At 41.9% G+C, this 23,299-nt stretch overlaps 1 protein-coding gene across 1 annotated transcript in view; it reads right to left on the reverse strand.

Moving 5' to 3' along the window:
• The window catches only part of adamtsl4 (ADAMTS-like 4), a 48,427-nt gene extending 28,631 nt beyond the window's left edge, over positions 1-19,796 (reverse strand). Inside the window, exons 1-5 of the mRNA XM_053240062.1 lie at positions 19,584-19,796; positions 15,666-15,735; positions 8,850-9,382; positions 8,363-8,768; positions 401-503 (exon numbers count right to left, since the gene is read on the reverse strand). Of these exons, the coding sequence (XP_053096037.1) occupies positions 401-503; positions 8,363-8,768; positions 8,850-9,382; positions 15,666-15,735; positions 19,584-19,606 (1,135 nt within the window). The 5' untranslated portion in view covers positions 19,607-19,796. The remainder of the gene's footprint in view (positions 1-400; positions 504-8,362; positions 8,769-8,849; positions 9,383-15,665; positions 15,736-19,583) is intronic.
• Positions 19,797-23,299: the final 3,503 nt, after the last annotated feature.

A 23,299-nucleotide genomic window follows, 5' to 3' on the forward strand; every position in this document is an offset into this window, starting at 1 on the left:
CCAAAAAATGTGGATGAAAGAATGGACAGAGAGGTAGAGAGATATATGTACATTCAATTCATCTCCATATTCTCTTGAGTCTTCATTTCCTCTTTCTATCCTTGTTTCCTTTTATCTCTTTCTACCCATCCGTCAGGCTTTCAGCCATCTTTCAGCTCGTTGTCACGGCTACGTGACCTGTCGTCTCAACATCTCACTCTCTCTGTCTCACTATTGTTAATTTCTTGACCTCTGTGTGTGTGTGTGTGTGAGAAAGAGAGAGAGAGAGAGAGAGAATGGTACATCCTCCCTCTTTATCATCTGTAATTCATTCTGAAATTCTTTCTTATTCAGCCTCTCTCTCTCTCTGTCTCTCTTTCTCTCTCTCGTCCTCTGTCTGTCTCTCTGTTTTCAGTCTCACCTTCAGTAAAAGGCTCCCAGTCGTAAATGCGGCCCATGAACTCTTTACTGTTGAACACGGCGCACTGCTCGGCTCGGGGGTCCACCTGGGACCCGGGACACTCCTGCGGACAGAAAAATTGTGGAATAAGTGATCACAGAAACACTGCAGTATTCTGGATTCTGATTGGTCAGAAGGTGTTGATTTATTCTCCATAACTACAGCTCTGACAGTTGTGCAGCTTAAACTGTTTCCACTGCAGCGACATTATTTGGGGATAAAATTTTGTATATAAATTTTATTATAAAAATTATAAATTTTATATGAATGTTTATATAAAGTGAGCTAGAATTAGCATACGTGGATAAAGGCACTGCTAGAAGAGTTGCACAGCTTTCCTGAACTAAACTGAGAGAGAGAGAGAGAGAGAGTGAGAGAGAAGTGAGTGATGAAATACAGTAGGAGAAAAAATGGGGTGAAAGGGACAGAAAACAGACAGAGAAAGAGTGAGAGAGTCAGAGAGGGCGAGAGAGAGAATGACAGACAGCGAGAGAGACGGGGACAGAGCGAGGGAAGCATACAGATAAAGAGAGAGATATAGAAAATAACAGACAGAGAGGGAGAAAGAAAACAACAGATACAGAGACACAGACAAAGAAAATGAGATACAAAGTGAGAAAAACAGACAGACAGATTGACAGACACAGAAAGAGAGGCAGAGAGTCAGAGAAGACAACAGATACAAAGACAGACAGACACAGTGCGAGAGAAAGAAATACAGAGAGGGACAGACAGAGGGAGAGAAAGGGAGAGAGAAAGGGAGAGAGAAACAGACAGACAGACATTTAGTTACAGTATGCTGCACAGTATAAGTGGTGTTTTAGTTGCCATATGGAAGTAATATTAAACCTGGAAACACACACTCTGTGTAAATTTCTTGCCGGAGACAGACTGAGAGAGAGAGAGAGAGAGAGAGAGAGAGAGAGAGAGAGACCGATGGAGAACGAGTGACAGGTGGAAGAGACTGAGGTTTGAGTCAAAAGTTCAGAAAAGCAAGAAAGAGCCAAGAATGTGAAATACAGCAGATGAAGAAAGGAATGTTTCAGAATGGAAAGCGCGCACACACACACACACACACACACACACACACACACACACACAAGCGCGCTCAGACAGACAGGAAGACGTCTCCAAGGACTCATAGATAAAGACAGACTTAATAAAAAAGAAATATATTGAACCAGCGACAGAGAGGGTGATAAACTGGATATATGAGCTTATGCTATTTTTATGCAAATTATATGCAAATGTCTGATTTGAATATTAAATATTGTACAACAGTATATACTGCGCGTGTGTGTGCTAAATTCTCTTCAAGGCTGCGTCCCAAACCGCATACCACTGCAATACATAATGTGGTAAGCCAGCCATGGTAAAATGTGGTGTCTTATTATTTTGCACACTATTTAGTGGTTTTTTAAAACACACACACACACAGATACACACACACAAAATCTTCTGTTTAGCAAGCAGTGTGGCTGCGTCCCAAACTGTATAATTTCACACTAAATAGTGCGACTAAATAGTACGTAATCAAAGCTAACCATGTTTGGCACAGCTAGTGTAGGTACCACAACCATTTTAGCTGTCTAGCTAACAACAGTAACAACGATGACATTTTATTTACAGTACAGTAATATACCATCTGTGACATGACCATATGGACTGTTGTCATGGTAACCTTTGTTTTATTTGGACAAATTATTTAATACAGTAGTATTTGGTTTGTGATACAGCCCTATGCCCTGTTGTCATGGTAACCTCGGTTTTATTTAATACAGTAGTATTTGGTTTGTGACACAGCCATATGCCCTGTTGTCAGGGTAACCTTCTAAACACTGGTAACACAATGACATTTTATTTTATTTTATTTTTTACATCTATTTAGTATTCATTAAAGGGTGCCAATAATTATGGAGTTGATGATTGCTAGGTAATCCTGCTTGCTAACACAGGTGGCATACTACTCTGACACCTGCTGCTAACACACACCTGCTCTGAACTGAACACACACACACAAACACACACACAAACCGACGACTCAATCAGGTCTCATTACTCAGAGAGGCCTCGGCTCAGTGTGTGAGCTGGGTGTAGGGTTCACACACACACACACACACACAGGATTAGATGTCCGTAGAGAGCGAGTGTGCTGAGAACTTGCTGACCAAAAACCAGCTGTCTCACACTCTCACACACACACTCTCACACACACACTCTCACACACACACACACACACACACATACATAACAGCAGTGGGCCTCTTATAGTTTATACTAAGCTGAAATATTTACAGCGATCACTAACTGCTTCTCACACACACACACACACACACAAACACACATCTGATCTTGCAAGTAGGATCTGATATTGTCGAATAACAACACTTTTTTGTTTTGTTTTCTCAGGACAATGAACTTGTGTGTGTGTGTATGTGTGTGGGGCTGCATGTGTGTGGTTTATTCTGTGTGCGTGTGGCTTCTTGGATTATGTGTCTGCTCACAAATTCTTTTGCACCTCTAGAGAGAGTGACGTCTGGTGTGTGCACGCGTGTGTGCGTGTGTTTGTGTGTGAGAGAGAGAGTGTGTGTGTGTTTCAACGACTACAGGAATCTGAACAGCTGCTTTAGAACTTGTGCAGCTGGAGAGTAGAGTGCAATACAGAGAGAGATAAAAGTGAGAAAAAAATGGCACGCACACACACACACACACACACACACCCACACACACACACATACACACACAGCATTCCCGTGAGAGGATATGAGCGACTCTCGGGAAGCATCAGACTCAGCAGTGTTTCCATGGAGAGAGAAACACAGGTGATGGACAGCTGTCTTATCTCAGCTGGGACGCTTCTTCATTTCCTCCCCTAAGCCTCGGCCACTACAGGCTGTGTCCCAAATGCCAGCGTCCTTATTAGAATTTACTGTGTGGTTTGGGACACTGTATGTACATACTGATATAGAGGCGTAGCAAGAACATAGAATGGCATATTCTATACACTATTTACCACAAACCACACCCACTCTTAACATGATCCTTCATGCCACACCACTTCATCCCTTCATCCCACACCCACTTATCCCACCCCCCTTCATCCCTTCATCCCACACCCTCTTATCCCACCCCCCTTCATCCCTTCATCCCTTCATCCCACACCCACTTATCCCACCCCCCTTCATCCCTTCATCCCACACCCTCTTATCCCACACCCTCTTATCCCACATCCCTTCATCCCACACCCACTTATCCCACCCCCCTTCATCCCTTCATCCCACACCCTCTTATCCCACACCCTCTTATCCCACATCCCTTCATCCCACACCCTCTTATCCCACACCCTCTTATCCCACACCCACATATCCCACCCCCCTTCATCCCTTCATCCCACACCCTCTTATCCCACACCCTCTTATCCCACACCCTCTTATCCCACATCCCTTCATCCCACACCCTCTTATCCCACACCCACTTATCCCACCCCCCTTCATCCCTTCATCCCACACCCTCTTATCCCACACCCTCTTATCCCACCCCCCTTCATCCCTTCATCTCACACCCTCTTATCCCACACCCACTTATCCCACCCCCCTTCATCCCTTCATCCCACACCCTCTTATCCCACACCCACTTATCCCACTCACCTTCATCCCCACACCCTCTTATCCCACATCCCTTCATCCCACACCCACTTATCCCATACCCTCTTATCCCACCCCCCTTCATCCCTTCATCCCACACCCTCTTATCCCACACCCACTTATCCCACTCACCTTCATCCCCACACCCTCTTATCCCACATCCCTTCATCTCACACCCTCTTATCCCACACCCACTTATCCCACCCCCCTTCATCCCTTCATCCCACACCCTCTTATCCCACTCACCTTCATCCCCACACCCTCTTATCCCACATCCCTTCATCCCACACCCACTTATCCCATACCCTCTTATCCCACCCCCCTTCATCCCTTCATCCCACACCCTCTTATCCCACAGCCACTTTTCCCACTCACCTTCATCCCACACACCTTCATCCCACACCCACTTATCCCACACCCCTTCATCCCACACACCTTCATCCCACACCCACTTATCCCACACCCCTTCATCCCACACACCTTCATCCCACACCCACTTATCCCACACCCCTTCATCCCTTCATCCCACATCCTTGTCTAACATCCTTTCATCCCACACCTTCTTATCCCACACCCCTTCATCCCACACACCTTCATCCCACACCTCTTAATCCAACACCCTTTTATCCCACACACGTTCATCCAACACCCCGTCATCCCTTCATCCCACACCCACTTATCCCACATCCCTTAATCCCTTCATCCCACACCCACTTATCCCACATCCCTTCATCCCTTCATCCCACACCCACTTATCCCACATCCCTTCATTCCTTCATCCCACACCCACTTATCCCACACCTCTTCATCCCTTCATCCCACACCCTCTTATCCCACACACCTTCATCCCACACCCACTTATCCCACATCCCTTAATCCCTTCATCCCACACCCACTTATCCCACATCCCTTCATCCCTTCATCCCACACCCACTTATCCCAGACCCCTTCATCCCTTCATCCCACACTCACTTATCCAGCACCCCTTCATCCCTTCATCCCACATCCTTGTCTAACATCCTTTCATCCCACACCTTCTTATCCCACATCCCTTCATCCCACACCCTCTAATCCGGCATTTCTTCTTCTCACACCCTCTTATCCCACAGCCCTTCATCCCACACCACTTCATCCCACACTCTCTTATCATACACCACTTCATCCCACACTCTCTTATTCCATGCCACATCATCCCTTCATCCCAGACCACTTCATCCCATCATCCCACACCCTCTTATCCCATACCACTTCATCCCACACTATCCCACACCTTCTTATCCCATCATCCCACACCCTCTTATCCCACATGCCCTCATCCCACACCCTCTTATTCCACACTCCTTCATTCCACACCACTTCATCTCACACCCTTTCATTTCATACCCCCATTCCATCATGGTTTAGTACTACCCATTTCATTTCATGACTCCCTTCTGACTGATAAAGTATTTGCCCTCTGATGGCCCTCTTTAGATCTTGTCTGAGTCTAACTCCGATTTTCGGTAGTTGAGGAAGTGTGTTTTACCCATAATGCACTGGAAGTATTTTCTCAAGGTCATGCTTGCAGACAGTGTGGTTCATCATGGCTCTGCTAATATTTACTCAGTGACTATGGAGGGGAAGGAATGAGGGATAAATAGAGAGAGAAGAGAGAGCAAAGGAGAGAGACAGACAGTGCTGTAACCTATCTCTCTCACCTCATCTGTTTCTCTCTCTCTCTCGCTCTCCTTTGCTCTGTCTTTCTGAGAATCCTAGTGTGTGTGTGTGTTAGCATGCAAAGACAGTGCCCTCTTTCATTGCGCTATAACTTAGGTGCGTCATTCCTTCTGCTGCTTTCCCTCTTTTTCTTAGTCTCAGTTCCTCCCTCTCTCTTTCTCTCACGCACACACACACACACACACACACACACACACAGAGGAAGTGAATCTCGGCCATACATCGGGTAAGTGGATGATTCATCCATCATGCGATCACATACTCTTGCCAGAGGTGGATCAGAGAACAGCTTCCTGACCGTGTGTGTGTGTGTGTGTGTGTGTTCTTCTTTTATTTCCACTCACACCCTTTTAAAAATAGTGGCACTGTGACACACACACACACACACACATACACACACACAAACAAACACAAACACAGCTATGGGTAACCTTATGCCATTTTACTAGTGCTTTTTATGGCATTATTTACAACAGCAATAATATAGCTAATTTACTATAATAATGCTAATTTCAGTATTTAACTGCCATAATGTCTGGACTAGCACACCTACCGTTAATACCTTAATAAATGGGCAGCTAAATGTGACGTATAGACAGAAAAACACAGAAAATTGACCCTTTCCAATTCATATCAAAGAGCAAAATTCAGCGGGAAAAAATGTAAGTCATGTATAAATGATCACATCTGATTACAGGGTTAATACTGAACCGAAAAATTGATGTTAAATTAAAGGAGTTTTATAGAAAAGACCTACAGGGTTGAAAACATGGGGAAAAAAATAAGTACAAAACCACAAAGTGAGCTCAGAGGAGAAATGTCCCAGCTGGGCTTCCGTACAGTCTGAGTATACACGACCTGACCACCACCTCACACATCTAAAGATCCGTCTCCATTTCACATCCTGTATTCTTCAATAATAAGAGTTGAAACTAGGCAACAGGACTGTCTGGCTCTGTCCCATTCACCACAGAAGAGTGAACAAGGGTTAGTCGATAAAAAACTACGGGGTTTGGAGAGCAGACTACAGAGCTGTAACGATTTTTAACAGACAGACAGCTGGATAGATAATCATATAGGCAGGCAGACAGATAGACAGACAGGCAGATAGACAGATAGGTATATAGGCAGAGAGACAGACAGACATATAGATAGCCAAACTGACAAATAGATAGGCATATAGGAAAACAGATAGACAGATAGATAGACAGGCACATAGACAGATAGGAAGACAGAAAGACAGTTAGACAGATAGGTATATAGGCAGACAGACAGATAGACATATAGAGAGACAAACAGAGAGACAAATAGATAGGCATATAGGAAGACAGACAGATAGACAGATAGGCATATAGAAAGGCAGACAGACAAACAGATAGACAGGCACATAGACAGACAGACAGATAGATAGGAAGACAGAAAGACAGATAGACAGATAGGCATATAGGCAGACAGATGGATAGGCATATAGGAAGACATAGGCACATAGATGGACAGACAGACAGATAGGCATGTCGGAAGACAGTAAGACAGCTAGACAAATAGGCACATAGACAGAGAGACAAATAGGAAGACAGAAAAACGGATAGTCAGATAAGTATATAGGAAGACAGAAAGGTGCCAAATAGGCAGACAGCTTGACAGACAGACAGACAAATAGACATACATATAGGCATATAAGCAGACAGACAGGTAGACAGAGAGAGCAATACAGACAGACAGATATACAGACAAACTGACAGAGAGACACACATATAGACAAGCAGACCGAGAGACAGATACTGACAGTATAGGCAGTAGTGCTCTCAGACTTTTTGTCTCTTTTTCAATACTGTCCAAATACTGTAGCCACTGTGTGTATATAAGAACGTGTGTGTGTGTTATGAGGCAGGGTGTGTTGCACCCTGCCAACAATCTCTGAAGCATGAAACGCTGCCTCGCTTCAATTTGAGATGTGTGTGAAGCTCTTCCAGCCCAGAGCGCACAGGGTGGTACAGCACACAGTAGTGGATGAGGCTCCAGCCGTCTGAGTACACTCCCAATAACGCTCATTTATTCCAGCACTTCCAAACGCTTTGGCCAAATCATCTTTTTTTTTCAATGCATTTCAATCTTAGTCCACTTCAGTACTTGGGAGCCTCTTGTACGAGTTGCTTTGCTCCAGACCGCAGGAAGTGGATATGTTCAAGGATACATGGGAGAAAGTCCACATTTTTTGGAGAAATAAACATAGCAGAGGCGCGTGAGAAATCTGAATAGCTTTTAATCTGCTTAGACAGTGTTTCTAATTCAGCTCCATTCTCACTTCCCCATTCTGCAGAAATGTAATCATATGTGTTCAACGTTACCAAGACACACTCAGTAATGCTGCCTTCAAGTGCTATTAGTTTCATAAATGTGTGTTTTCCAGTGTAAATGTTGCACCGGAATGTTGCTTAATTTTTTCAAAAATGATTCTAGTGTCAGTGTAGTTACTGTTGGTATTTTAAAAAATTAAACTTAGGGCTGTGTTTGAAGGTTTTGTCCCGAATACAGTTTGTAAGTCAGTTATTAGTGCTCTTACCTCTATAGTGCACTTCCGAATCTCTCTGTCTTTCCCAGAGCACCTGTAGTGCTGAACTGGAACCACAGGGGGTGGAACATAAGGTGGTGGAGCATAGAGTGGTGTGTCTGGAAGTGGGCGTGGCCTATGGAGAGGCGAAGAGAAGGGGGCAGAGGCTGGAGGAGGGGCACGCCTCGTGATGGATCTCTGTCTCTGTTTCTGTCTCTCCTTCGGCTTTGCATCTGTTTGTTCGTCTTTCTCTTCATGCTGGCTCTCCGCTTCCTGTGTAGCTGCAGTGCCTTTGACCTGCAGTGGCTCAGCGGTGGCATTTCCATGGAGACGGGCGTCTCGTGTGTGCCGGTTTTGGCGGTGAAGTGGGAGCGAGTACGGAACCCTGCCGTAACCAAACTGACCAGGACGGATTGGTCTGAGGGAGAGATAGAGAGAGAGAGATGTCAGAAAGAAAGAAAGAAAGAAAGAAAGAAAGAATTAACCCAATCACACTCACCTTCTCACAGACGCTGGATCCCTATTGGTGGAGACTGACCTCCTACTCCCGCCTGCTCCTATTCTTCCAGTCCCCTCATTGGCTGGCCGTCTGGATCCTCTCCCTGATTGGCCATATGCATGCAAGGACGAAGAAGATGGCGAACGGTAAATTGAAATCGGCTGCTGATTGGGCGGTACGAAATCCGGTCGGTAGAGAGGAGGGGCATGATTGGGCAGCTCTTGCCCTACCCCTTCATGTGTGTCTCGATAGAGAGGTAATCCAGGACTCTGATTAGCTGGATAAATTCTGTCATTGCCAGGATATGAAGATGGGTAATAAGGCATGTGGGGGGGGAGTAAGGGGGTGTGGCCTGATACACCTGATGGCAGGTAATTCGGCCCACTCCAGGTTTGGGGCGGTGGCATGCATTGTCTGCGCCTCTCAGTCACGCCCACTCCACAGCTCTGAGAACACGCTGCCCACTCACTCCACGGGCCCCATATACCTTCTAGCCCCACCCCTTCTGTCTGTCGGGGGCGTCGACCAATCACCTGTAGCAAACAGAGTGACAGAGAGAGTAAACAATGTGAAAGAAACCCTTCATGTTCTGACCACACCTGTCTGTCTGTCTGCCTGTCCATCTGTCTGTCTCTCTTCCTATCTGTATGCCTGTGAAATCAAAAAAGATGGCCTGGAGCAATTACAACATGTAGTGTGCACTACAGTAGGTAATAAACAGCTGTGAGTAATGACTGAGTAATGAGCTGGAATGTGCTGGAACTTGCCTCCTATCAGGTGTGGCACTGTCCTGTCTCAGGAACTCAGCACATCCAAAAAAATAACATTTCCTGCTCGTCTGTTTGTTTTCTCACTACTGTGTGGCACATCTCTCCTGTAGTGTTCACTATTTAGCACTCTTCTGTCCTGTTGCCCCAGGCCATCTCCACTGATCTGGAAAACTACCATCACATTTCTGCTTCGCATTTGCACACACCGGCCACTTTTATTCCTCTGTTTTTCTCTCAGCTGGAAATGACCAGGGGCCAGTTTAACATAAGTTCTAGCGTATGTCACAGTGTAAAGTTGGTCCTAAATCATACAATGGCAGGAGTTAAAAACTAGCACATGTTTGTAATGAATTTGGAGTCTATTTGTAATCTTATGCACATTAGGATATCCTCCTATATACTAAGAAAACAAACTGGATTTATCGGTGTAAATGCTCTTTTTACGCATGCTAGCATTGTTCACTTTGAACACCCAGTAGTTTTGTTTCTGTCATGCAGTAATATGTATGTAATATGACAGTATATGTTTTAAGCTATAACTTAAGGATATATTGAAACTAGGTCACTTAGTGCAGCTGTTAATTTTTTAGCAGTCCATTTCATGGAATAAGCTACGATAAGCAAATTAAGCTAATTAAGCAAATTAAGCTACAGCAGAACTTATGTTCAGCTGGTGCAACAGGCTGCAGGAGACTTATCCCATGAACTTTAGCCCAGGAAATTAATCCCAGGAATTTTAGCTCAAGGCTACAGTTCCTGGTACTTCCATTGTAGTCTCTCTGTTGCTAAGAACACACCCACAAACATGGAAATGCTATCTTACAAATATAATGCCACATTTCATGTACCAAGTGTGACGTTTGGTGTCCAGCTGGAATGGAAATCGTGGACAAGCTTTTGGTACTGGTTCCAGAGCTGGTGCTAATGAACTGGTACTCGTACTAATGCTTCGATACCAAAAACCGATACCGATACCGACACAAAGTAGTGTACGTACAGCGTTTATTGCTCAGACTTTGCCACACAAAGAAACAGCAGCAGCAGAGCAAATATCAGTGGTCTCAAGGTACTTCAAGATTAACAACACAAAGCAAAACATAACAGATAAAACTGAGCACGATGAATTTACTGTTAGCTGCAGCATGCACCAAACAACTTTGCAACAAACTCTAGCAAGGCAAGAAAAAAAATTAACCCCAAGGTAGTGAAAATAACAGAAGCACTCACTCAGTATATTGTTCTTGATGATCAACTACTGTCGGTCATTGATAACATTGGATTTTGACGCATTCTTAATGTTTTGGAGCCAAAGAACGACATTCCCAGTCGTTATCATGTCACAGAGACTGTGTTACCAAAGACGCACAACTTTATGAAAAAGGATATCATGAGCTTATTACATGGCGCAACAGCAGTCAGCTTTACTATTGATATTTGGATTAGTAGTGTGTGCCCCATGTCTCTCATCAGCTTTATTGTGCAATGGATAGACAGGGATTTCACTCTCAAACGGGCTGTGCTGCAAGCAAAGCAGTTTCGCGGCTCACATACACGCCAAAAATATGATAAAGGGGACTGATGATGCTGGACTGCCAAGCCTTTCATGTGTTGCTCACACACTCCAGCTGGTTGTGACAGAGGGTCTTCTATCATAGCAAAGCATTGGCCACTTTAAACATTCCTCGTTACTGTACTCCCACTTAGAGGACTTTCAGCTACAATTAAACCAACCTATTAAAAGACTGCAACAAGACGTGCAAACCTGTTCGAATAGCACATTCTACATGCTGCAATCTCTAATTGAGCAGAAACGTGTCCTTGGAACATCCGAATATGAGCTTCCTGACAGCATCAGTGTTAACCAATGGAATCTACTGGAGAAAACATTAAACGTCATAGCTCCAATTGAAGAACTGACTCGACAGGTGAGCTCTTCGGATGCATCAGCCTAGGATGTAATTCCTGCTGCCGCAGTTTTACAGAGATTACTGTCGAAAGGAAATATTATTATATGACAAACAAGTCTACTGTGCATATTCTCAGCAAATGTGTTTCCTGTTGTAGATATAAGAATAGGTTCTTCTCAAACACCATCAGTGCCAAGGAGGCCAAAGAAATGGTGATGCTGGAGCTACAGAAAATGTCTGCCAGAGAGGCAGCCAGACTCAAGGATCAGGAAGAACTGCCTACTGAAATGCCTTGCACGGACCAGCCCAGCAGCAGTCTGGATAGCATGTTTGATGAAATCACAGATGAGCATGCATCTGTACTGCTGAGCAGTGTTCCAGCAGCTGATGCCATACACTTGGAAACATACCTTTGAGAGACCACACTGCTTCATTTGGACAAACCCTTTCAGTACTGGTCAGTTAACAAAATACAATTTCCAATTCTAGCCCAAAAGTCACGAAAATATCTTCTGGCTCCATGCAGTAGTGTGGAAAGTGAAAGATTGTTTAGCTCTGTGTCACACATTCTTAATGAAACAAGAAACAGGCTTACAGCCAAACATGCAGACATGCTGCGCTTTACCAAAAACAACCTGCCACTTACTTTTTTTTTAAAGCATTCCTAGTCCACAGACATCTAGTTTTTAATCTAGCAACCACGATCTTTAAATCTTTAAACTGTGGAATGTCCTTGTATGTCCTTGAATGTCCTCAGCTGCACTGTTCACAAATTGTCCTACAATTGATGTTGTTGACAGTAAAACTGTTGTATAAACAGTTGAATAAACAAGCTGTCTTCAAATCATCTCTCTCACTGTACTGCTGTGAAACTACAAATACTGGTATCGGTGAGTGCTACAGCGAAAGTATCGGTACTTGTACTGTCTTAAAAACCTGGTATCGATGCATTGATACACAGTGTTGATGGATCATAGTAGCTTCAGAGGTACTTTACTCCATAACATCAGTCAGAGAACTTAGGACCATACACCTAAGCTCAAGAATTTATGCCCATGAATTTAACCCAAAAATATTATGTAAGGATAATTAATAAATGTAAGAACAAAGAAATGGAAGACTAGGATCCTTAGCCAAAAACATACTATCTTGTAATTACCATGCATTGTTCAGTAATCACAGTAAAACACAGGAAAGGTATGTAGTTACGGAAGTGTGGAAGGGGTAAATGGGTCCTGAAAGTTGAAGGGATTATGACCAGGAAATTTACCCTGAAATTTTATCCCAGGAGCTTAAGGCCAGAAATATTAATCCAGGTCATTAACACAGAAATTAAAGACCATGAACCTAAGCCATAAGCCTTTAATCCAAGGATTTTAGCCCAGGAAACTCAGCCAAGGACTTTCAGTTCAGGAGCTTTAGTCCAGGAACCTAAGCAAAGGACCTTTAGTCCAAGAAATTTAGCCATGGAATCTAAGCCAAGGAACTTTAGTCCAGGAACCTAAGCAAAGGACCTTTAGTCCAAGAAATTTAGCCATGGAATCTAAGCCAAGGAACTTTAGTCCAGGAACCTAAGCAAAGGACCTTTAGTCCAAGAAATTTAGCCATGGAATCTAAGCCAAGGAACTTTAGTCCAGGAACCTAAGGCAATGACCTTTAGTCAAGGAGTCTTAGCCCAGGAAACTACACCAAGGCCATTTAAACCAGAAGCTTTAATCCAGGAAGCAAAGCCAAGAACCATTAGTCCAGGACCTTTAGTCCAGTACCCAAAGCCAAGAACCATTAGTCCAGGACCTTTAGTCCAGTACCCAAAGCCAAGAACCCTGAGTCTAGGAACTCTGGACCAGCTACATGTTCAGAACTAATTCCAAAAGACAATTCCAAAAAGCAATAAAGCATGCATCTCTCCTCTTGGGCATAATTGTGTGTGGTGTGTAGATGCTAAAATAATCATCTATGGACTGTACAAAATGTTCCTAAAGCCAAAAATAAAACCTGGTAAACCCTTCGCAGTTGTTATTTTTACACATTAAGATACACCTATAACTGATGACAAAATGGTTCAGCTCTCAAACTTGGGCTGGTTCTTAAGAAAAGTAGTTTGGTTCTCTAAAAAAACACCACTGTGTTAGTGGAGAAGGCACCATTTGTGATCTAATGTGGTCTGTATTAGTTGTGCTACATAATTCTCCAGTGTAGGAAACAGGGGGGGTAGAGTGGCATTTGGAACACAGCCCAGAAAACTAAGACTCTGGAAACCACAGTAGCAGGAGTTCAAGTGCAATTTTATTTTGACTTGTTCCTCTCAGCTGAACCTGACCCTGAACATCATCTCTGTAACAGAAATATAATTTATAAACGTGAATATAAACGTTTTTAGAGAACCTGAGCTGAGGTCCATATTGGAAAAAACATGATCAGCGCTGTTTAAGTATGGGGTCGGCACGGGGACACACACTGCCATTGGACTGCCAAAACTGTGAGACTCAGAAATCTGAATTTATTTTATGGGTAATTTGATGATACATAAAAAATGGGAGGAGAGTTTTTAAGGTTGGTGAGAGCCAGAAAGAATGGATTCATCAGACAAAAGTTTCCATTCAGGATGAAAAATGGACTAAAGCTATAGTCACACTACTACTAATTCACACCTATTTGAAAGCAATGTGTCACAGAACTAGAAGTAACACTTAGCATTTTTTTTTTGCTGTAGCTGGTTTCACCATTTTGTAAATGCAATTCAAATTTCCAAAATTAATTCAAAACAATTACAATACAAGGCTACCTTACTCATTAACCTGTCAGAGATGGTTGCTAATAAGCTATTTAACTTGCCAAATTTAAATAGTAATAAAAAAAAATCCACCAAATTAAAGACAGATAAATATCTGACCATTTATAATCAGACCAGGACCCCATGCTCAGATCTAGAATTGTTCTGACAATTTGTCTTACCTTATGGAACTGTCCTACTATAGTGTGCATTTATAGGTGGCAAACAATAAAACAAGTATTTCTGTCTACTTTATTACTATGACCTTATTAGAAATTGCTTCCAGCATTTAAAAAGTGAAATACATAAGAATTTTAGTCCCAGAAATTAAGACCTAGAAATATTAACTAAGGATAATTAATACTAGATCTATAACTGAAATTTAATCCCAGGAATTCTGGACCTGCTACATATTCAGATACTTCATAAAAAGTAAAGCGGCTATGTGGAAAAGCCCTAAAAAGGTCTCAAGCTGTAGGACAATTTTTCAGAACCCCGGCCCTTCAGAGGTCAACACAGCTAAAAGAGTTATGCTATTGGTTAAAGTTGCAAATTCCCATGGCACTGTTCAGCAATGTTGATGTTTAGGTTACGTTTTGCTTTAAATGTTTTCACACTGAAAGTCTGAGACACTAAACCGTTAATTGTGATACATTCCACTGAAAATAATGTCTGTGACAGTTCATTAAGACAGAGATATAAATGAACAGAGAGAGAGAGAGAGAGAGAGAGAGAGAGGATCCCTAAATTCAACACAGCAGTGATGCAAGTGATTTTCAGTAAGTTAGATTTAGTGAATGAATGCAAAAAAAAAGTTTATTGCTAGAGGACACAATAAAGTTGAGTAGAGTTGTGCATGTCTGTGTTTGTGCGTTTGTGTGCGCGTGTTATAATAACACCTGTTACAAAAGTTAGGAAATGGCTGAGTCACATAATGGATGACACACACGAACCTTTCCTGACTCACACACAGATTTCACCCATTCCTTCTGCAAACAAAAACACGCACGCACATGCTCTCCAGGGTAAATACACCTACACACACACTACTTAACTTACACACTACTGAAATTACACACACACAGGGAGAAATCACGTCACTGGTCTAAATGTCACAATAACGGAAAAGGCTGTTCAGATTCGCTATTTCAGGGGGCAGTAACATTGTGTGTGTGTGTGTGTGTGTGTGTGTTCTCACTGGACGCAGCCTTCAGAAGGAATGCAACTCTTATACACTTCAAATCAATCAAATGAATCAAAGTAAAAAGAATCAAATCACTAGAGTGAATCATAACAGCCATCAGTGCACAGCAGAGAGCAAAAGGTATACAAGTTATGGGATTTTTCTATAATCATCATTACTTACTGTTTTGTTGGCCTTTTCAACTGCGCTCACACACACTGCGCTCAGCACTGTGCTCCATAACACACACCACCTGCACAAAGATGATCAAAACACATACACACACTGAGACACAGTGAAGAAAAAACACAAATAAGAGCAGATTCAACTGTAAAAAAAAAATTACGGGAGGGTGAATTTAAAAGGGCATAAACTGTAACTGTGCAAAAAAAATCCATCAGCCTAAATAACATGATCAGCTTATCCTCCCAATCATCGAATTAACAGAAATAAAAGCTTTATTTTATTAATTCGACAAGTCAAAATAGTGAATTAAAAGTGTGATAAAATATCTTACACCCCACACATTGATTCAGTATCTCATGGCTGCATTAAGCTGTGGACACAAGTATTTGAGCTTGATATAAATAAATAAAAAGTCAAATAATAAGGTGTGCTGGATCAAGTGCTATTCTATAAACTGCTGAATAATGAATGCGGAAGCCATTTTGTTAAATTAAACCAAATCTGCAGTGTTTAATTACAACAAGGACTATTCATACTCCCATTAAATTTAGTTCAATGCTCACCATTTTCTCATTCATATTCGTATCATCATATTAGACTTTTTATTTTTCATTAAAAGTCTTTTAATTTTTTATGTTACAGTGGATTACATTTTATAGCAAGGAAAAAACACCATCTGCATCTTCAGTTCACATTTCACTGAAGGTGAGCGCTTAGTCTACAAATCCCTGTTAAAAATGGCAGGTTTCTGTGAAGTAAAAGAATGAAAAGAATAAAAGAAGATAAATCATGCCAGATTTTTCCCCACCTGTAATGTGAAATTGCATAGTATACAAATAAAGTGAAAAACAATCAGAAACTTTTTTAGGGAAACTTACAATAACTCAGTTGCATAAGTGTGCACACCCCTAAGCTAATACTTCGTTGAAGCACTTTTTGATTTTATTACACCACTCAGCCTTTTTGGGTAAGAGTCCTCAGCATGGCACATCTTGACTTGGCGATATTTTCCCACTCTTTCTTGCAAAAACATTCTAGATCCATCAAATTGTAAGGGCATCTCCTGTGCACAGCCTGCTTCAGGTCACCCCAAAGATTTTTAGTTGGATTCAGGTCTGGGCTCTGGCTTGGTCATTCAGAAACATTGATCTTTGTTTAGGAAAGCTATTCCTTTTATTGATTTGGATGTATGCTTTGGGTCATTGTCATGCTGAAAGGTCAAATTCCTTTTCATGTTCAGCTCACTAGAAGATACCTGAATGTTTTGCACTAAAATCGATATTTGTAGCTATTCATGATTCCTTCCACCTTGATAAAAGCCCCGGTTCTGGCTGAAGAAAAGCAGCCCTAAAGCATGATGCTGCCACCACCATGCGTGTTTTTTTTTTTTTTTGTACCAAACATACCTTTTGAAATTATGGAATTATTATTCCTTTTGGAATTAGCCTCATCAGACCATAACACATTTTGCCACATGGTTTGGGGTGATTTAGTTGAGCTTGGATGTTTAGATGTTTAGGATGTTAGATGGCTTCCATCTAGCCACCCTACCCCATAGCCCAGACATATGAAGAATATGAGAGATTGTTGTCACATGCAGAGAGTAATCAGAACTTGTCAGATATTCCTGCAGCTCCTTTAACGTTGCCACAGGCCTCATGGCAGCCTCCCTGGTAAGTTTCTGTCTTGTCCTTTTGTAAATTTTAGAGGGACGTCCTGTTCTTGCTAATGTCACTGTGGTGCTCCATTTTCTCCACTTGTTGATGATGGCCTTCACCGCATTCCATGGTACATCTAATGTTTTGGAATTTTTTTTACACCCCTCTCCTGATCGATACCTTTTGACAAGTGAGATACCACGCATGCTGTGTAAGCTCTTTGCAGACCATCTGCTTCAGCAGTCAGATGAAACAGAGAAAATGTGAAGAAAATCCTACAGAAACAGCTGGCCTTTATTTAGGGTCAATTAGAATAATTTCACTGATGACAGCTGTATGATAATTACTTTTGGACATTAAAGTGAATGTGATTGGTTCATTCTGAACACAGCCACACCCACAATTATAAAAGGGTGCGCACACTTATGCAGCCAGGTTATTGTAACTTTTTTATTTTTCCTATTTTTCCCTAAAATGTTTCTTATTCTTTTTCACTTACTTTTTGTTCACGATGTAATTTCACATTGAGGGTGGAAAAAGTTCTGACATGATTTATCTTGGTTTCATTTTTGTACATTACAAAAACCTCACATTTTTACAGGGGTGTGTAGACCTTTTATATCCACTGTATAACACACAACTGAACACTTTTTAATCCTAACCATCAACTAAACACCTTTTAGACTGAAGACACAACTAAACTCTTTAACTTTAGTCCTAACACACAACTTTTTAATATCATACACTTTTTAATCCTAACACACCACTGGACACTTTATAGTCTTAACACACAAATAAAAATTAATTACTCCAGTCCTAACAAACAACTACATTTTTTACTCCTTCACATTTTTTTAACACACAACTGAACATTTTTCGTCCTAATACACAACTGAACAATTTATCTCCAGTCCTAACAAAAGTACACATTTTTTACTCCTTCAATTTTTTTAACCCACAACTGAACATTTTTTAGTCCTAACACACAACCATATACTTTTAGTCCTAACACACAACAAAACACTACTGTTTTGTCTTAACACAACTGAACGTGACGTGTCTGTGACGGCACATGAACAGAACCTCCAATGTGTGTTAATTCTTATGTCCAATCACAGAAAATGTGTTTACAAAGTAGCACATGTGCTTCTCATTATTGGTCCAACACACACACACACACACACACACACACACACACAAAACTGGAATACAGTAAAACACTCTAACACATTTTATCTGAAAGGCTTGTTAATTAACTAATGAGCTGTTTGTGTGTGCTTCAGTGAGAGTGTGTATTGTCCTATTGGTCCCAGATGATAGGACGCTTATCTTCACACATCTCAAGACACACACACACACATTCTGGATTTATCTGTGATTGTTTATCCCGATAATCACTCCTGTCTCTCAGTGTGTGTGTCTCTGTGTGTGTGTGTGTGTGTGTGTGCCCAACAGTGGTTGTGCCAGGTCAATAATAACAGTATATAGTGACAGTACTGCATTCTGTGTGCTGCCACAAACCATACCACACACACACACACACACACACACACTTTGGATGAAAAACGAATCAAACACTCCTATCTCTCCGCACATGTGTAATTGTGATGTGTAAATGTGGTGTGTGTCCATCAGTGGTCATGTTCTTGGTCAATAATGACAGTATACTACATTCCGCGTGCTGCCACAAACCCCCCCTTTCTCACTCTCTCACTCACTCACACACACACACACACACACGTCCCTGCTTTACTCGCGAGCCTCGGTACAGCTCAGCGCGAGCCCGTAATTACCGCGGAAACCCGCGAGCCCCTCGCGCGAGCCTCAAGTCAGCACTCTCCCCATTCCAACCCTCGTAAAAAAACACCGGAGCACAAAGCGTCTCAGTGGGACATTAGCGCCGCGCGCGCGTTTTTTTCCCCCTCTCTCCTTTACTGGTTTTCCAAATCCACCTCCACGAGCTCCAACGATCCCGAGAAGAGTGCGTGATGGTGGAGAGAGAGAGAGAGAGAGAGAGAGAGAGAGCGAAAGCATGGACTCAGAAACCCAGAACTTGCCCGAAAAAGTTTAAAGTTAACGGAGAAGAGGGTGGAATATAGACCCATAAAACAAAAGAGTAAGAAAAAAGTAGAAAGAAAAGTGCAAGCGGAAACATAAAAACGCACGCACGCGTCAAACCTACTGCGTTCTGCTTAACGAGCTGGTTGCTCATAAAAATTAACGACACTGCAGTGTGCGGTAAAGTCACCAAACTCACCTGCACGTGGACCCTGTCCTCATTTCTGTCTCTCGCGCTCTAGCCTTTGAACTCCGGCGCGTGCGTCCACATTAAAGCTCCGCGAGCGACTTTTCCCGAAGTGGCTCACCAACTTCTCTCTCTCTCTCTCACACACACTCTCTCTCACACTCTCTCTCTCCCCTTTCTCCCCTCTCTCTCTGTCGCCTTCCTCTGTCAACACACAGCCTACACACACACACACACACACACACACACACACTCCCCGGAGTGGGGGCGTGCTGTTTTTACTTTTTGTCCTTGTGAAAAGATGATGTGACGTTGGACAGTTCAGGGGGTGTTGTCTCAGAATGGGCGCACGCAATCACTTGCACCACACATACACCCACCCACACACACACACACACACACACACACACACACACAGGGTGCTCATATGGTACATCACTGTCTCAGATGAGCAACAAAACAAAAATATTAACCACTTGTAACCACTTTTGTTACACTGAGTGTTACAATGTGTTATATTGTGTTATATATATCCAGTGAGTTATAGCATGTGTTATAGTGAGTGTTACAATGTGTTACAGTGTGTTATAGGTTTCCAGTGAGTGATAGCGTGTGTTAGTGTTACAGTGAATGTTACAATGTGTTACAGAGTGTTACAGATTCCCAGTGAGTGATAGAATGTGTTACAGTATGTTATAGGGTTCCAGTGAGTGATAACGTGTTAGTGTTACAGTGAATGTTACAATGTGTTACAGAGTGTTACAGATTCCCAGCGAGTGATAGAATGTGTTACAGTGAGTGTTACAATGTGTTATAGTAAGTGTTACAATTTGTTACAGTGTGTTATAGGTTTCCAATGAGTGATAGCATGTGTTACACTGTTCTAGTGAGTGTTACAGTGTGTTACAGTGTGTTACAGTGTGTTATAGGGTTCTGGTGAGTGTTACAGTGCTGCAGTGTGGTAGTGGGTTACACTGAGTTACAGTAAGTGCTACAGTGTGCTACTGTGTTACAGTGAGTCTTAGTGTGTTACAGTGATTGTTAGTCTGTTACAGAGAGTATTACGGAGAGTGTTACAGTATGTTGGTGTGCTACGGTGTGTTACAGTGCATTACAGTTTGTACAGTGTGTTATAGGTTTCCAGTGAGTGATACTACATGTTACAGCGTAACAGTAAGTATTAGAATAAATGTTACAGTGAGTCTTAGCGTTAGAGTGAGTGTTACAGTAAGTGTTAGAGTGTGTTATAGGGTTCCAGTGAGTGATAGCATGTTATAGTGTAACAGTAAATGTTACAGTGAATGTTAATGTTACAGTGAATGTTACCGTGAGTGATATCACATCTTATAGTGTAACAGTAGTGTTGGAGTAAATGTTACAGTGAGTGTTACAGTGTGTTAAAGTGAGTGTTGGTATGTTACAGTGTGTTACAATTGCTTTTAACTATCCAACTATGATTATTATTATTTTTTTTTTGTCTTAATTTATGAGTTTATGTTGGCTCGCTTTCTTAGTTATTATTTTTTTTTTAATATACTTTAATTAATGCCAATAAAATGACAGGTTTTCACTAAATGTTCTGGATGGTGCTCTTAGTCCCTGACCTAGTGAGCTAGCATGAGGAAATGTTTTTGATAGAGACTCCAAAGCTCTTCTATAAGTTGCTCTGGATAAGTGTATCTGCTAAACACTGTAAACATAATAACAATAAGCAATTTAAACTTGACAGTATATTCCAGATATAAAAGTGCAGTGATCCATGCTAATGATATGATTTGAAGTCAATCAAGTCAAGGTTTATATTAGTTAGTCTTCTTATACGTAAATTTACACACACTCAGGAGCACGAGTAGGATAAGAACGTTTTTCTGAATTGACAGGATTTTCATAAATACCACATTTCCTTTGTAAACGCTCAGACAAATGATTTACAAATAAATCCGTTCATATCCAGCTTGATAAACTGTACTCTTACGTATAAATAAATGACTCAATTTAACTTTTAAAAAGGTAACATTAATTATTTTACAAGTAGACAGTACAAGCCAAATAAATCTACTTCATTATACCTAAGGCCCTATAGCTGGACATTCAACTGAAACCTTTTCCTCTCTTTGTAGAGCTTTGGGGAAACACTCATTATATCCAATAGGCTGCATCTAATTTGATCACATGATTTAGAAGTGGCTAATGAAGTCCAATTAAGTCATTGTGCTTAATTGAGCTGACTGTTTGGAACAGCAGAACAGCCAAAAGACATTAGAAATATCCTTGGATTAGAAACATAAATGTGGAGCCCCAAAACTAAGAGAGAGGATAGAGAAAGTCTTGGACAACTCACAGTTTCCACAATTAAAATTTATTTCCCACCTGGTACCTCGTCTCCTTCTTTGACCTGTTAAGTGATGTACTCTCATAATTAGACTGAGCAAAGGCTAATGGTCCAGTACTTTTAATGCACCTTTAAAGTAAATTATTTAACTTACAGTTGCAGTTTATGACATATTCATCAATCTTTTTGTTTAAATGCTACTGGAAAGGAAATTCGAGTCACATGACTGCATTTGCTGTTATTTACTCATAGCCACCATGCAGTACTTACATACAGAGCTGTGAAACAAAAAAGTGCAGTGTGTATGTCTGTGTGTGATTTGTTGCTTGCTTTGTGCTTTGCTGTGATAGTGTTTGGATGTGAAAAAGCACTACTGACCATAACAGCACTACCAGATTACTGACTATGAAATATTTATATTGCGTGAGTGCACATGCAAAGACTACTTATACTGTGTGTGTGTGTGTGCACGCACACACACGTGCGATAAAACTGCAGTTAAAGATAAGCTCTTCATTTAACACACAGTTAATGTGTAAGAGAGGAAGGGTGGAGGGGCCTACTCTGCATCTAAACGTCATCCGTTTTTTTAATCTGTTTAGAGCTACATTCAATATTGTGGAACATTCATCAAACAAGTTAGTTCCTGTTCTCACTTTCATTATCGTAATGATAAACAGTCGATCCTTCACTCCCCTCTCTTTTTTCTCTCTTTTGATGTTATTAAACTAAAACAAACAAAGCAGTTACAGTGAAACCACTCCTCTATACCGAAGATGTCGGAAAACCTCAAGTGATAAAGCTCTGACGCTGGAGACTCCTTCCATAATTGTTGAATAATTTACATGCAACATTACCACGTCAACACGTGATTTATAGCTGCACTACTGTCAGAGCTGCTGCTTGGGGGCAGTCGTGGCCTAATGGTTAGAGGCTCGGACTTGTAACCCGAAGGTGAACCTGAAGGTCGTGGGTTCGAGTCTCAGGTCCGGCAGGGATTGTAGGTGAGGGGGGTGAATGACCAGTGCTCTCTTCCACCCTCAATACCACGACTGAGGTGAGACCCTTGAGCAAGGCACCGAACCCCCAACTGCTCCTCGGGCGCCACAGCAAAAAAGGCTGCCCACTGCTCCGGGTGTGTGTTCACGGTGTGTGTGTGTTCACTACTGTGTGTGTGCACTTGGATGGGTTAAATGCAGAGCACAAATTCCGAGTATGGGTCACCATACTTGGCCACAAGTCACTTCACTTCACTGCTGTTAGAAAAATTAATCAATATCTTCTGACCAATCAGAATAGAGAATTCAACATTCAACAGTATTCCTCATACTGTGTAAGCATGGTGGAGTGACAACAAGCATAAATGATGATGTAGGCCAGGACTATGTTTACTCTG

The sequence above is a fragment of the Pangasianodon hypophthalmus genome, chromosome 1 (assembly GCF_027358585.1).
Source record: "Pangasianodon hypophthalmus isolate fPanHyp1 chromosome 1, fPanHyp1.pri, whole genome shotgun sequence".
Classification (NCBI taxonomy): Eukaryota; Metazoa; Chordata; class Actinopteri; order Siluriformes; family Pangasiidae; genus Pangasianodon; species Pangasianodon hypophthalmus.